Below are 16328 nucleotides of genomic sequence, written 5' to 3' on the forward strand. Positions count from 1 at the left end.
ACGTGGAAAAATCTAGTCGCTGATTCTGAGATCTCATCTTACTTAATATTTTACACAGTTAATTTCTCTTTTCTCTTTGATTGGTTTTCTTTCCTTGTCTCTCAAGAGATCATATTCTCCTGGTTCCCTTTGTATGTCGTTAGCTGTTTCTCGTCTCCAAACCTAACATGTTCAGTACTGCATTGTCGCTTTTCACCCCCTACTTCTCTTCTTTCTTGCCTGTTTCAGTTGATGGCAACACCATCATCACACTTGCTTTAGCCAAACATTTTGGGGTTACTTTTAATCTCTCCTTTTTTCCCAGTCTGTATACCAGTCTGCGAGTAAATATATTTTTAGCTTTTCCCATAATACATCCACGTTGGTATAAGCAGCCACTGTCTTTTGTTTGAAGTATTGAAGTAGCCTCCTGATTGGTCTTTCTACTTTCCATGCTTATCGCCATACCATCTGTTCAAAGCACAGCAGACAGAATGATAAGGTGAAAGTCAGGTCCAAGTTCTCCTTTGCTTTGAGGCCTCTAATATCTTCTCTTCATAGTCAGGCTAAAAGACCTTAATGGTAGCTTCCAAAGCCCTATACGGTCTGAGCACTTTCCTCACCCCCATTCTTTTTTCTGCTCTGACATCTCCTTATATGTTTAGGCCTCAGGGAGAGTCAGGACTTTCCAAAGCCACGTCCCAGTCTAGCGGCTTTCACCTTGGCTGAACATCAGAATCACTTGGGAAGTTTTTGAATCCTAGAGCCTCAAAGTTATCAGTTCAGACTAAGTAAATCAAAATCTTTGATTGGGGAATAGGCATTCATATTTAAAGGTTCTAGAAGTGATTCTGAAATGCAGACCTTCAGTCTTCTACTTGGAGAAAGAATCCCCTTTGTGAAATCCTTTATGGATAGACTTTCGATTTTGCTGAACATTTCTAGTGGTGGGAGTATGTGACAGAAGCTTTGTTCAGTTGTTAACAACATTATTAAAGCTTCTTCGGTGTTTTTCAGACTTAGCAAGCTTGTTTCTGCCTTGGCGCCTTTATACTTACTGTTCTGTCTTTCAGGAACCTCTTCTAGATAATTTGCATGGCGCACACTATTTTTTCAGGTGTCAGCTAAGTTTGCATTTTCCACCCCAACTATAAAATGAGTATTGTTAACTGCCTTGACGGTTGTTTTGATGAATAAATAAGGTATACATGAAGCGCCTTGCCCAATTACCGGTTTATAGTATTTGAGCTTGTTAGAGAGATGCTTCTGTATTCATGCTCTGTATTTAGATATCTCATCTTTTGTAGTAGAATAATTTTGCATTGCATTAGCTGACTTTGGGTGAGGTCAGCAGGCAGAGAGTGCTTACATATCTGAATCATACCTTTCTTTTGATTTAAAATCTCATAAGAAAATCTCCAAATGTAAGTAAGTATTTGCCAGTAGTCCCTATAATCAAAAAAGAAATTTTTTCAGTGAATGTAAATATTTGTTAAATTTGTTCAAATGTTTGCCTGTGTATGTTTCCCTAAACTTTTCAGGGACATGTGGGAAATAGATGCCGTTATTCAACTTGGAGCAAATTCAGTTACTAAGATGTTTTTAGAATTTAGGTGTTTGTTTTTTTTTTTTGGTCCACGTGGCTTCAGGATCTCAATTCCCCAATTCCAAGGGTTGAACCCAGGCCACAGCAATAAAAATCTGGAACCCTAACCTCTAGGCTACCAGGGAACTTAGAATTTAGTAACTTCAATAAATGTACTTCTAACTTGATGCATGGAGAAGGCCTACATGTAAATTTCATGCAGCCTGTTTTTGTGTTATTTTCCTCTTAACTAGATTACAGCGAGGTAAGAAACAACAGATTGAGAATGGTAGTGGAGCAGAAGACAATGGAGACAGTTCTCACTGTAGTAACGCGTCCACGCATAGCAATCAGGAAGCAGGACCTAGTAACAAACGGACCAAAACATCTGATGATTCCGGGCTTGAGCTTGATAATAGTAATGCAACAGTGGCAATTGACCCAGTAATGGACGGCGCTGGTGAAATTGAATTAGTGTTCAGGCCTCATCCCACGCTTATGGAAAAAGATGACAGTGCACAGACAAGGTAAGTGTGGGTGAGTTTCAGATTATCTGAATTTAGAATGTTTACTTTGGAGTTAGAAAGCAGTTTCAGGTAAGAAGTAAGGGTGATATTTGTCATCCCATTGTTGCCAGGGGCCAGCTGGATAGTTTAGCTGCCTGCATTGTTGTTTTTATTCCTCATGTGCTTGCCGTCTACAGATGCATATCTGAAAGGAGTGACCCTCCTAGACAGAGGAGGAGAAAGGATCATTTAAATGTCTTAACAATAATGCTCTAAAATTTTTGGCTGGCCAGCATGGCTGCTTTATTATCTCTCTTCAGAGAGCACACTACCTGCCATTAAGAACAGATACGCATCACGTTGAGTGAGTGAGTGAATGATACACCATGCTTTAAAAAACATCTGAAAATTAGCCCTTAACGCTCATTCTGAAAAACCTAAAATTAATTCTTAGACAAGAAGAAATTTGCTTATATTCTTAGTAGTATTTTTGCTGCTGTAGATTCAGAACTGATGGTTGGGGTTGAGTGGTATGTTCTTTTTTTCCTCTTTGTACAGTGTGTATTTCTATTTGATTTTTGTTATTTTATGTCATATATTATGGATGGTGAGGTAGGTAGAGCTTTCATGGCCTGGTTGATGTGAGCTTGTACCTTTCCCTCTTCTGTACCTTTCAGTAGGAAATTTTTAGATAATAGAGGAATTAATTTCTGATATTATTTTGTCAATAATTGAGATATTTGCATTTTGTATGGCTTTTTGGAAATGTGTTTTACAATTTGCATACATTTTTATCATTAATCTAGAAATTAAGGTTTTAATGATTTGTTTTTCCAGATACATAAAGACTTCAGGTAATGCCACTGTTGATCACTTATCCAAGTATCTGGCTGTGAGGTTAGCTTTAGAAGAACTTCGAAGCAAAGGAGAATCAAACCAGATGAACCTTGATACGGCCAGTGAGAAGCAGTATACCATTTACATAGCAACAGCCAGTGGCCAGTTCACTGTAAGTATTTAAAATAATAGGCTGTTGATATTGGGGGCACATTGAGCATCTGAGTGGCAAGTTGTGGGGTGGGGCCTAATAAAATGGTGCGTACACTGAAGAGAAATTGCAGCAGGGTAGTTAACTTGATATATCCATTTTTCTTTTATGAATGGTATAAATGACAACAGGTTTATCCTAAGTTTTTTTTCAGATGGACTTTAATGTAGTTCCATCTCACTATTTTGTACTTGGAGTAGTTTTCATAATTGTTTCTTTTTTGTTTTAGGTGTTAAATGGCTCTTTTTCTTTGGAATTGGTCAGTGAGAAATACTGGAAGGTGAACAAACCCATGGAACTTTATTATGCACCCACAAAGGAGCACAAATGAGATTTTACTAAAACCAGTTCTGAGAATGAACTTTTTTATAGCCTATTTCTTTAATATTAAAGATGTACCGTCATTACTTTTATGGACAGAACATTGGATATGTTATTCAGTTTTCTTTCTGAGCCAGATTTGTTTACACTATTAGAATCTTTTCCCCTTAATTTAAGATCTCCTTTTTGGAAGAAACTGCAATTATTCAGTACTTTTTCTTTCCTTTAAAAAGTATATCTAAATTGTATGTTTTCACAAAGTGTGGTTCCATTTGGAGCATCTTGGAGCTTTTGACCCAGGAATTTTTCATAGTTCTGTATTCTTGAGTGAAGATTCAGTTGGCCATCTTTCTCCCTCCCTTCAAAAGTTTTTTAGGCCTACAGAATGTTAAATATGTATTTTGACTTTTTTTCCTGGAGTCTTGTATATTTATAGTTTTCTATATAAGCTGTAGTATCTTCATGAAGACCAAGGCTCAAATTTACTGTGCTTAAAAAACAATTCTCATAGGATTATTATTTTCATGGTATTTTCTTCCATAATATCTCATTTTTAAAGAAAAGTTCTTTATGAACTTAGTGTCCATTGTCATGCAATGTTATTTTCTTCCATTTTTGTCCCTCTAAATTTGGAATTTCTGATCCTGGGAAAGAGAACCAAACAAGGTCTCAAGTTCTGTGAGAACTTGGTTCATTCACAGATTTCATTGAAGAAAGAAAAATTTAATTGTTCTTATGTAGTTTTGCAAGTGTGTATTTTAAGAAGTCTTTTTCTTTGTATTTTATTGTCACCTCATTTCCTTTATTATGTGTATGTTTTTTCCTATTAAAATACCAGAGACATGGAGATATTTTGCACTTTAGCCTTGATGAAAAGTACAAGATATGTTCAGAGCTTCCCTAATTCTTTTCTTGGTAGCTGCATAAGTTTCAAAAATAACATGGCACATAGAACTAACGATAGGGAAAATTTGCTTCTGTTTGAAAAGTGTGTTTAGCATTTTGGGTTGCCATATCAGTTTATAAATTTGGTGCTCTGCTAATTACACTGTATCTAGAGAAGCAAGCTAATGGAGCTTGAACCCTGCCTTGATGTGTAGTAAAAGATAATTCTGTAGAAGAATGTCAGCCAGAATGGTAAAAGTCATTCTATTCTTCTTAATTTAGTTTTATAATGAAGGACAGTGTGTGGTGTTTGGACCCAAAAGGCTTTATGATTACAGGTCAGAAATAAGATTGACTTGTGTTGGTTTTTTTTGTCCCTGTCCTGATTTCAGGTATGTTTCCAAGTTTATATTATCACAGTATTTATGAAAACATGTTTGCATTGGGAAATGAACCATAAAAGGTTTTTACCAGGGGAAAGTTACCCTCCAATACCATTGTAACTGAAAGCCTATCTAGTCGTTGTAAATATTTACCTGTCATTTTTGACAGATCGGGGCCAGCTTGATGTTTTAAATATTCACCCCAATATGAAAACTTAAAGGCTTGTTCAATTTTTTACCATTTTTTGGAAAATATTTAAAATCTGTTTTTACAATTTTTTTTTTTTTGGTAATCTGTGCCATGAAGTTTGAAAACCACCAAATATCAAGGAAAATTTTGTATTCAGTTCCTTTTCTGGTGTAATGTTAAATTGTATAGATTATTAATGCATGTCCACTGAATATAACCCTGGTTTTGTGATATAACTGCTTAGATTTTATTGGTGATATTAGATTAGTGGTTGCATTAAACAACTAAATTTCCATTGTGATTATTAATTGACATTTGTCTTTAAGCAAAAAGTTCTTTGTGAATATAAGCTTTGTGCTTAGAGAATGTATGTGTTTTTATCCATCAGTATGGGAGGATATAAATTCTTTGCATCATTAGTGAATTTACTGGATGTGTAATCCTTTGCAAAATATAATTACAGGTGTTTGATAGAGCACTGAGTGTATAGTGTTGTGTGTGTGTGTGTGTATGTGTATGTATGTTTGTGTGTGCTGGAGGGTGGGTACTGTTAAACATACTATTAACTATGAGTGTTTCATAAAGTATTATCCAAGTAACTTCTATAACCACCTTCTCAACTGAGAAATGAGACTTTGGATTGTACATTATCATTTTAAAATTTATTAATATTATGCTAAACTATATATAACCTAATTTATCACTGTAACCGTACAATTGAATGACATTAAGATATATTCAGAGTGTTGTTTAACCATCACCACTATCTGTTTCTGGAACTATCTTCCCAATCAGAAACTGTACCTGTACACCCCAGGTAAACTCTGTTTTTCTTTGAATTTGACTATTTTAGGCATGTTATATATGTGGAATCATGCAGCATTTGCAGCATTTGTCCTTTGTGTCTTAATGTTTCATAACATAATGGTTTTAAGGTTCATCCAAGTTGTAGCATATATCAGAATTCCATTCCTTTTTATGGCTGAATAATATTCCACTGTATCTCATGTGTTGATGGGTACTTAGATTGATGGAAACTTTTTGCTATTGTGAATGCTGCTGCTGTGACCATTTTTGTACAAGTATCTTTTTGAGTTCTTTAAGTTCTTTTGGGTATACACTTAAGAGTGAAGTTGCTGAATCACATGTTAATTCTATATTTAATTTTTTGAGGAACCTCAGACTTTTCCACAATGGCTGCACCATTTTACAATCCCACCAGCAATACAGAAGGATTCTACTCTCTCCACTTCTTCACTAACACTTGCTGTGTTTGCTTTCAGTAGCTGTGCTTATGGGTATAAAATGTTATTTCATTGTGTTTTTAAGTTGCATTTCCCTAATGGCTTGTGATGCTAAGCATATTTTCACATGCTTACTGGCCATTTGTATATCCTCTATGGAGAAATACCCATTTAAGTCTTTTGCCCATTTTTAATTGGATTGTTTGTGTGTGTTGTAGAAGTTCTTTATATAGTCTGGATATTAATCTGTCATCAGATATATGATTTACTCATATATTTTCTCCCATTCTGTGGGCTGGCTTTTCACTCTTTCAGAAGTGTCCTGTGATATATGAAAGTTTTTAATTTTGATAAGTTCCAATTTTTCTATTTCTTGCCTGTGCTTTGGTATCATGTATAAGAATGCATTGCCAAATCTAATATCATGATGATATTCCTCCAAGAGTTTAGGTCTTTTTTTCCATCTTGAGTTTTGTATATGGCAAAAGATAAGAAATCAGCTTTGTTTGCATTTGGATATGAAGTTTCCCCAGCACCATTTGTTGAAAAGATTGCCCTTTCTCCACTGAATTGTCTTGGCAGCCTTAATTAATTTTCAGTTAATGAAAATCAATTGACCATACATATAGCATGGTTTATTTGTGGGCTTGTATTCCATTGGTCTGTATGACTTTTCTTTTGCCAGTACCACTCTGTTTTGATTATTGTACCTTTGTAATTAGTTTTACATTATCGTTTTAAGTCTTCTGAACACTGGGAATGACAATATTTCACTTGTACCTTAGGACTCTCAACTTGGAGAACTAAACATGAAATAATTGAAATGCCAAATGAGAAAAGATCTCTTTTAAATTCCCACCACATTTCTACTTAGAAATACTTGGTTTACTAAATCTTAGAAACATAATTATTAGAAAGGAAAAGTAACTAGTGTTCCATCATGGTAACTATAAAAATGGCTTCCTTGATAACTTTTCTGAATTAATGGAGTAAGGACTGCTGAAAATGTTGTTCATAAAAACAATGATAACACTAAAAGTTGTCAAAATCAACTTTGTCAGAACTCTAAAAAAAAAAACTAAAAGCTTCCAGTAGTCTAAAAAGCATTTATTCAACAGAAACTGTAACAACATGGTTTGTAACATTTTAAATTTCCCTGTCCATCTTTCCTCAGTTCCAGGTCAGCTTTGAAAAGGAGCAACCTTGCAACTGTTAAAACCAGCAGCCTCTTAAACCACTGGAGGGAACTTGAAGCACCACAAAAAGCCCACTCTAGAGAATTGTTACTATTTGACCTGACCTCACTGAAAAGCTCTGTGTTCTTAAGAGTTTTGTCTTTATTTGACCTGACTCCACTCACTCTGTGCAAACATCTGTATCTTTAGCCTGTTTACCATAGAAGCTGCTTGAGGCTGTGATATAACAGTTGAGGCTAAACAGATGCTGACCAAAAAAAAAAAAAAAAAAAAAAATGTCGTGCCTATAGAGGGCTTTGAAAAGTTCCAGCATATTCCTGGGAATCTAGAAGGCTGCATGTATAAGATGTATGCATACCCAAAAGAAAAATGAAGGCATTAATCTAATCTGTGACAGAACTTGAGGCTCTGTAAGTAGGAAGTGAAAGCTAAGGCAGAGTTGTAAACTGCATGTTGAAGTGTTGAAGGCATAGCCCAACAGTTTCAAAGAGCACTTCTTCAAGATTGGGAGAGTTAACTGTTTAAAGGCATTAAAGAACATTGCTGTCCAATCATTAGCTGACCTCTAAGCTAACAAAATGGAGAAAGAAATGGCAACCCACTCCAGTTTTCTTGCCTGGAGAATTTCATGAATGGAGGAGCCTGGCAGGCTATCGTCCTTGGGGTCGCAAAGAGTTGGACACGACTGAGCAAAGATCATTCACATTTAAGCTAGCAAAACAGAATAAAACAGTCACACACAGCAAAAAAATGCAGGCTTTACAGAGTCAGTCCAAGAAATTCTAACCCAGCAAAACCTGAGGAGGGGAAGGGATTCTGGGTTCAGAGTTGGCATGTTATATTATTTTAAATGTTTAGTTCTCAAAAAAATGTACAAGACTTGCAAAGAAAGTGTCTGGGACAAAGCCCAGGTGTTGAATTTATTAAGTAAAATTTTGTTAGCCTTTAAAAGCTTGTTCAGAGAACTAGAAGAAACCATGTCTTAAAAGCTAAATTTGAGAATAATCTTGCTCCAAATAAATAACAATAAAAAGAAATTATGATAAGCAAATAGAAATCCTGGATTGGAAAACTATAACAGGTGAAATAAATTCTACAGAGTCCCTCAAAAGCAGATTTGAACTGCTAGAAATATTTAACAAATTTGAACAGAGGTATTACTTGAGAGTAGCCAAATCAGAAAAAAAGGAATAGAAACATGGTATTGTAAATCAGCTATATTGCAATATGAAATAAAATTTAAAGGAATAAAGGGGGAAAACTGCAGAGATCCCAGGGACACTATCAAGTATAAAAGCATAATGGGGGTCCTAGAAGGAGAGAAGGAAATGGCAACCCACTCCAATATTCTTGCTTGGAGAATCCCAGGGACGGGGGAGCCTGGTGGGCTGCTGTCTATGGGGTTGCACAGAGTCTGACACGACTGAAGTGACTTAGCAGAAGGAGAGATGAAAAGAGGTTACCGTATATTTGGAGAAATAATTGCCCCAAACTTCAGAATTTTACATAAGAATTGGATATCTGAGAAGCCTCAGTTCAGTTCAGTTCAGTCCAGTCGCTCAGTCGTGTCCGACTCTTTGCGACCCCATGAGAAGCCTAACTAGTGCTAAATAAGACAGGGTTTGAGAAACAGCAAGAGAAAAGTGATCACATATGAGGACTCTTTAATAAGATTAACAGCTTGCTTCTCATGGGAAAGTCATGGAGGCCCAGAGGCTCTGCAAGAAAAGAGTCAACCTAGAATTCTCTATGCAGCAAAATTACTCCTCAAAAAGGAAAGAAACTAAGATGGTCACACACAAAAACAGAGCAAATCTGTCAGTAGCAGACCTGCCTACCTTATAGGAAGTAATAAAGAATCCTTCAGGCAGAAATGAAAGGACATTAGACAGTAAGTTGAATCCACATAAATAGCGCTGGTAAAGTTAACTACGTAATGAAACATGAAGGACGGTAGGGACTTTTTGATTGTCCAGTGGCTAAGACTCCATGTTCCCAATGCAGGGGGCCCAGGTTTGATCACTGCTCAGGGTTGATTTCCTTTAAGATTGACTGGTTTGAGCTCCTTGCTGGAAGGCTCCTCTCAAGAGCCTTCTCCAGCACCACAGTTTGAAAGCATTAATTCTTCCGTCTCTGCCTGCCTTATGGTCCAGCTCTCACATCCGTACATGACTGCTGGAAAGACCTCATACCCTTGACTATACATATCTTTGTCAGCAAAGTGATGTCTTTGTTTTGTAACACACTGTCTAGGTTTGTCAGGTTTTCTGCTAAGAGGCAATCATCATCTAATTTCATGGCTTCAGTCACCATCTGCAATTATTTTAGGGCCTAAGGGGAAATCTGTCACTGCTTTCTTTCCCTTCTATTTGCAATGAAGTGATGGGAAATTACTTTTCACTTATTCTGTGGTTCTTCCCTTTCCCTTTTTTGTTTCTTCCATTGTGGTTTGACGATTTTCCTTCGTGGTGTATTTGTGGTCGTCCTTGTTTTTGTGTATCTATTGTAGGTGTTTTGTGGTTACCATGGGGTTCCATGATTCTGTATTGATTTATTTTAAACAGATAGTCCTTTAAGTTCAAACACATTCTAAAAGGATCTATGTTTTTACTACCTTTTCCTCTACTTAGTTATTTCTTGTTATATTTTACATCTTCATGTTTATTCCTTTCGGAGAAGGCAATGGCACTGGACTCCAGTACTCTTGCCTGGAAAATCCTATGGACGGAGGAGCCTGGTAGGCTGCAGTCCATGGGGTCGCTAAGAGTCGGACACAACTGAGCGACTTCACTTTCACTTTTCACTTTCACGGGTTGGAGAAGTAAATGGCAACCCACTCCAGTGTTCTTGCCTGGAGAATCCCAGGGATGGGGGAGCCTGGTGGGCTGCTGTCTATGGGGTCGCACAGAGTTGGACACGACTGAAGCGACTGAGCAGCAGCAGTTTATTCCTTTACTAAAGTGAAAGTCACTCAGTCATGTCCGACTCTTTGTGACCCCATGGACTGTAGACTGCCAGGCTCCTTTGCCTATGGAATTCTCCAGGCCAGAGTACTGGAGTGGGTAGCCTCTCCCTTCTCCAGGGGATCTTCTAACCCAGGCATCAAACCCAGGTCTCCCACATTTCAGGTGAATTTTTTACCATCTGAACCACTAGGGAAGCCACCCAAAATCTCTTCCTTCCCACACCAGGAGTCAAACCCAGGCCACCTGAGTGAAAGCCAGGAATCCTAACTGTTGGACCATGTGGAAGAGGACAATTCCCTTAGTAACTACAATTATAATTGATTTATAAATTTTTTGTCTTTTAACCTTTGTGCTAGCTTATTTGAGTGGTTGATACTTGGCTTTACTACATATTTGCCTTTACTAATGGGACTGTCCTTTCCTATAATTTCTTGTTAGAGCCTTTTCCATTTACAGAAGAACCTTTAGCATTTGCTTTTAGGGTTGGCTTGGTATTGAGGAACACTTTCCATTTTTGCTTATCTGAGTTCTTTATCTCGCCTTCAATTCTAAATGATAATCTTGCTGGGTAAAGGTATCCTAGGTTGCATGTTTTTCCCTTTCATCACTTTGAGCCATAATTTCATTAAATACATTTTTGACCCCCATCTCTCTTCTGGGAACCCTATAATGTGAATGTTGATACACGTTATCCTAGAGATCCCTAGAAGTGTGATCTTAACATTTAAAAAGTTTTTCTTTTTGTTGTGTGATTGGGTAGTTTCCCTTGTTCTGTCTTCCAGGTTACTTATGTGTTCTGTATTACTGCGTAATAAATACTATGCAGTGCTGGAGCATCTGCTCAGCGCAGGCTGGGGGCGGTGGCGGGCATACCAGAGTGGTCATGGGGAATGTCGGCAGTCTGTGAGGTTTCCATTTCAGTTGCCCTTTCCACCCAGCTTTGGGGCCACGTGAGTATCCAGGGGCTCCTCATGAGTAGAGTACAGCCTTCCCAGAGCCCCCCTGTTATTCTCATTGGCCCTCCAACCAGCCAAGGGCCTCATCTTCCCTTTGTTGGACCCCTTGAACCACTTGCCCTCCAGAAAGGGTAATCTCCCTTTTCCTCCAAGCTCCCTCCCAGGGTCACAGGTCCCTACCTGATATTGCTTGTTTTTCCTTACCTGTTTCTGTGTGGATCTTTTATACAGCCTTGGTTGTACATCTGACAGGTTCCAGTTTGTTTTCAGTGAAAATTGTTCCACATGTAGATGTATTTTTCATATGTTAGTAGGGGGAGATGGGTTCTATATCCTCCTATTCCTTCACCTTATTTCCTCTCCCCATACACATACATTTAAAATAATCAGATAGTCCAAATGCTGATTTTGTCTTATGGATTTATAGAAACTTTTCTTAACTATACAAAAAAATAACAACTTTTATTTCTTTTCGTGTTTGTGAATTAACTGGCAAGAATAATAAAGGTTTTCTTTTAATGGTCATAGAAACTAACATGTACTTTATCTATTCCTTTATTTTACTAAAATTCCATTAATTGGAGACAAGAAAAAGCATCCTTCTAAGATTATGCTGTAATAACATGAAGAGTTTTTCTTATATTTCTTCTAAATTAATACTCTTATATTGATGCAACCCCAACTCCCTGAATTTCTGTGTATGTCATGGGAGTGGTTTTTTTACATGATATATTTAAACCTTTCAGTCATTTCTCTTCCTCCATTTCCCAAGCTTAATACTTGTAAAAAAGTTAGTTTTTCTAAGAAACACTTAGGTAAAGGTGTATTAAATCCTTGGGACAAAAATCTAAATTTTTGGTATACCTTTTCACACAAACGTATATTCAGATGAAGCAAGAACCAACCATATTTATTAATGGAAACGATATTTTTTTCCAACTAATTTCCATAGTCATGTTAGCCTGGGCTACTTGTACAAAAAATTAGCACATACACACAAAAAACAAGCAAAACAAACAAAAAAACCCACCCCAAAAAGCAAGAAAATCCTCACTTCATAAATTTATAAGGTGACAAGTTTTACCCCTGAGAGGTAGCATAACCAAGCGAATGAATATTGTACGTGCATTAACTGAGGCACTTGAGATCACCCCGTTTGTTAAACAAAACGAAATCTCTCATAACGAAATCTCTCCTCAGAATTTCGTGCTTGTAAACAATTACATTAGAACAGTAGTCTCAATTTATTTTAACAAAATCTTACTCTAAATTGTAATCATCAGACTTTGAACTTATAAGAAAATGTATTTCTCTCTCTGATAAGTATTTAGTTGGAGAAATAAGATTTCTTGAACTTGGGGATATATTTTAGCCTGTATTTGTGAAATAATAACATTTGTAATCAGAAAGGACACTATTCCTATTTAGGGTCACTTTAATAAAAGGATTTTGGATTCATCTTACACATTACAAAACAGAAAAGATAAACATCGTGAATCACTTTTAAGTAGAGCTGAGATTAAGTAATGTGTTATTTTCATAACAAAATTCCATACACTCTGCATGTGAACATTTTCTGAGTTATTAAACAGTAGGGTGATCTCAGTCACAAACTTGGCTTCATATGAAATGTTTTCATTAAAATTTTAAGTTTTCTTTAAAATAAGAAAAACTTGGAAAGCATAGCTCCCAAACCAGCTAAATTAGAAACTGCTAATTTTCTGAATGAAAAGAGCACTGTTTTTGTTTTTGTTTTTACACAACTGAATTGAAAGAATAGAAAAAGCACTACAGTTGTTATAGAGAACTATTAGGTCACCAACACAAACATCTGAGAAACTTTCCTTTACCATCTTCTGCAACCACCTGCTTCTGCTTTGTCATTCACTGACATTTCAACCCTGTCAGCTACTGTATCTTCAGATGCTGGTTGGACATGGCCCTCTGACTGTCCTCCAGTGTAAGTAGGGGTGCTGTACTTCAAAAGGATGGATTTAAACTGCATTAGAGGTGCATCTGTACGAACTCCCATTGGATCAAAGTGAGTTCGGCTTACTCGAAAGCCTGCTTGAGAAAGATAGCACAAAAACTTTTTTAACCTGCAACAAGGAAAGGCAAAAAAAATGAGGTTCTTGTTTTAAATCATAATGTCATAAAAATACTAAATATATACAGTTTGTCATTCACGGTCTTACTTTGGCATATTCATTCCTTTAATGCTGTGTCTGTGGATGTTGTAATAAAAGGGAGGATGTTCAGTATTGACATCAGTCTTTTGCCTCTTGACTAAATTTGCAGTTGTTTCATTACTTTTTCTCTTTCCTGAAATGTACAGATATAAACACAGAAAGTTAGCATTCTCTTAAAAATTACAAGCCAGATACTTTAATAACTACATACTATCTTCAAGTCTAAATCCTTTGACACAACATTTTGACCTAGCTATCCAATCTTAATTCTTACAATAACATAGCTTTTATTGTAATATTTATTCTTTATATTTTCACTATCCTTTACTCACGTAATTTTACTGTTTAACTGTTTGCTGAATCAGAACTTTTCTACCTTCTTCAGTTTTAAGCCTCAAGCCTACCTCCATCTTCTGTAGAAAGCCATTTTTGAAATCTGGGCCAGTCATTCCACAGATTTCACTACTCTCAACACTACTCTGAGTTTGATTAAGTTCTGTTATTATATGTTTTCTTGTTTCATGTATTTAGGTCTTTAATAATGTGTATAAATCCTTCCGAAATTATATTCTAAGTTCCTGGAGAATAAGGTCCTTTATTTCTATACTTGTATTCTCTACTGAACACCAGTAGAACTGGCCCTTGTGAACAATGCGGTTTTGAATTGTGTGGGTCTACTTCAACATGGATATTTTTCAACAGGGAGAAACTACAGTAACACATGGTTCAGTTTGTTGAATCTGTGGATGAAGGACTGACTTTAAGTTACACATGGATTAATCCCAGGGCTGTTCAAGAGTTACCTGTGTTTGATATACAGTAGTCTTCATTGAACACAAAACGAACACAAAGTCAGTCTCAGGGGCTTGCATACTGGAATTTATGAGTACACTGTATGATCTCATTGCCTACTTTTTATCGCAATACTTAGCCTTTACATTTTCAGTGAAAGGAAGCTAGCAAGTAAGTTTCTAGCAATGTATCCCTTCAAAAATCACAAAAGGAAGGCAACTGAGATATCCAAGTTACCATATGGAGATTTTTTTCTGAATGTTCAACTCTATATTTCTATATGAATGTTACTATGGCCAAATTTAAAATTTTCATGAACATTCGTTTAAGCAAAAGTGTTCAGAAGACAAATTTGATGCATGAAAATGGATGATAAACTGCATTCAAAGATAAATATTTTGAAGTATTGACTCATGGCTTCCCCATTAAATCAGATAATTAAAACCTGATTATACTGTCACATTAAATCTAAGAAGGCATACGTACCCCAAGAGTTAGGAAAGGCTGAGACTAAAAATCTAATACCTTCCAATTACTATCATCAGCAGTCCATAGATGTCTTTTGCCTGATATTTTCTATCATGTAAGATTTTATATGTTGTTATACTAGTTTAGAACAATCATAATTTTAGAGCTGTAAAAGAATCCAGAGAGATTAGTCTAATTACCTTAATTTACACATGAGAAAGGCTCAGAGATTTTCAATATCTTAAAAACTTATGTTTTTACCTTATTCTAAAAAGGTTTTATGACAACTCTTAAAGGTGGGGGACCTGGCTGAGGTTATATAACAAATGACACAAAGAAGTAAAATGATACTCTTAAATTTAATGTATTTTACAGTATACTGGAATGCCTTTCTCTTCCAACAGAGAAATTAAGGAGAATAAATCATTTTTAAGTGATTTGAATCCTAACAAATTAGTTGAAGATGATAAATGAACATGACTGTTGGGAACAGTATGTAGTTATTAAACCATAAGCTATTAGCAGGAGTTGAAATTTTCTTCTCTTTGAAAATCAACACTAAAATGTTGAGCAACTAATACAAAATTACAGCTTGTAACTATAGTCCTTGGTTCTTTCAATCTCAACACTGTTTTTGCCTGTATACAAAACAGATTTAGAATCTAACATTGCCTTCTAAAAACCTTAGACATTAAGCATCGCCATTACAAATCTTAAAATCCTTTGATACGAATTTATAATGCCTAATACAAGTATATTTTAAAGTATGTACACACCTCAAATTGTAAGAAAGGCTATGTAATAAAATTCTTACGGCCAGAGTACAGGGTTTTCTGGTTAATCAATGACATTTCTTTTAACATCTTGTATAGCTCTTACAAGGGGATCACCATATACCAGAAATGTGAACAAAGTACACATTAACAGAAGTTTTGAACTATGCAAATGCCAGATAAACAAGGTCTACTGTAATTTGGTTGCTGATATAATAAGATGAATTTGAAGTAGGCTACCAAAGCAACCTCTTCTCTTTCAGTTACCCTGCTGCTGCGTGCTCTTACACAGATGTGTTCATACACACACACACGTACCTTGTGCGCTGTGACTGTCCGTTGTGGTATCATCTGTAGTTTTAATAAATATACCGCATTCTTCTAAAATTAGAACAAATGGAAGTAAAATAGTTTACAGGATGATATTAAGCAACAATTTGAAGTTTACATAAAAGCTTACTAAATCTATGCACTGCTTCTATGAATATATGAGATTCTGTGACCAAAACAAATTCCAAGAATTCATTTTTTGACCCCCTAAGATACCTAACAGGCCCACCCTTCTATCAATAGCCAGATAAAACTACAAAAGCCTATTTATACTAAAGAGAAAACAAAGGAGAAAAAACTTAACTTTCCTGAGTGGTAAGTGTAAACCTAGCTTCCATGTCTCAATGGATATTACAAAATTTTTGGCCACACTGTTAGAATGACCTAAAGTTTCTCTTTCCAGAAAGCAGATACAGGGTAATAAAATCAGAATAGACTTTTCAGTTCAGTTCAGTTCAGTTGCTCAGTCGTGTCCGACTCTTTGCGACCCCATGAATCGCAGCACGCCAGGCCTCCC

General features: G+C 36.2%; 2 protein-coding genes across 4 annotated transcripts in view; one reads left to right on the top strand and one right to left on the bottom strand.

Annotated features, from left to right (window-relative positions):
* RNF2 (ring finger protein 2) overlaps positions 1-3813 on the top strand; it is a 39874-nt gene extending 36061 nt beyond the window's left edge. The window contains exons 5-7 of the mRNA XM_052654000.1: positions 1819-2091; positions 2908-3079; positions 3348-3813. Of these exons, the coding sequence (XP_052509960.1) occupies positions 1819-2091; positions 2908-3079; positions 3348-3449 (547 nt within the window). The 3' untranslated portion in view covers positions 3450-3813. The remainder of the gene's footprint in view (positions 1-1818; positions 2092-2907; positions 3080-3347) is intronic.
* Positions 3814-12676: 8863 nt separating this feature from the next.
* Positions 12677-16328, bottom strand: part of TRMT1L (tRNA methyltransferase 1 like) — a 38231-nt gene continuing 34579 nt past the window's right edge. For all 3 annotated transcript variants that reach the window (XM_052653713.1, XM_052653712.1, XM_052653714.1), the window contains 3 exons: positions 15800-15862; positions 13455-13581; positions 12677-13358 (listed from right to left, as the gene is read on the bottom strand). In XM_052653713.1, the coding sequence (XP_052509673.1) occupies positions 13106-13358; positions 13455-13581; positions 15800-15862 (443 nt within the window). In that variant the 3' untranslated portion in view covers positions 12677-13105. The remainder of the gene's footprint in view (positions 13359-13454; positions 13582-15799; positions 15863-16328) is intronic.

This window comes from Budorcas taxicolor, chromosome 16, assembly GCF_023091745.1.
Source record: "Budorcas taxicolor isolate Tak-1 chromosome 16, Takin1.1, whole genome shotgun sequence".
Lineage (NCBI taxonomy): Eukaryota > Metazoa > Chordata > Mammalia > Artiodactyla > Bovidae > Budorcas > Budorcas taxicolor.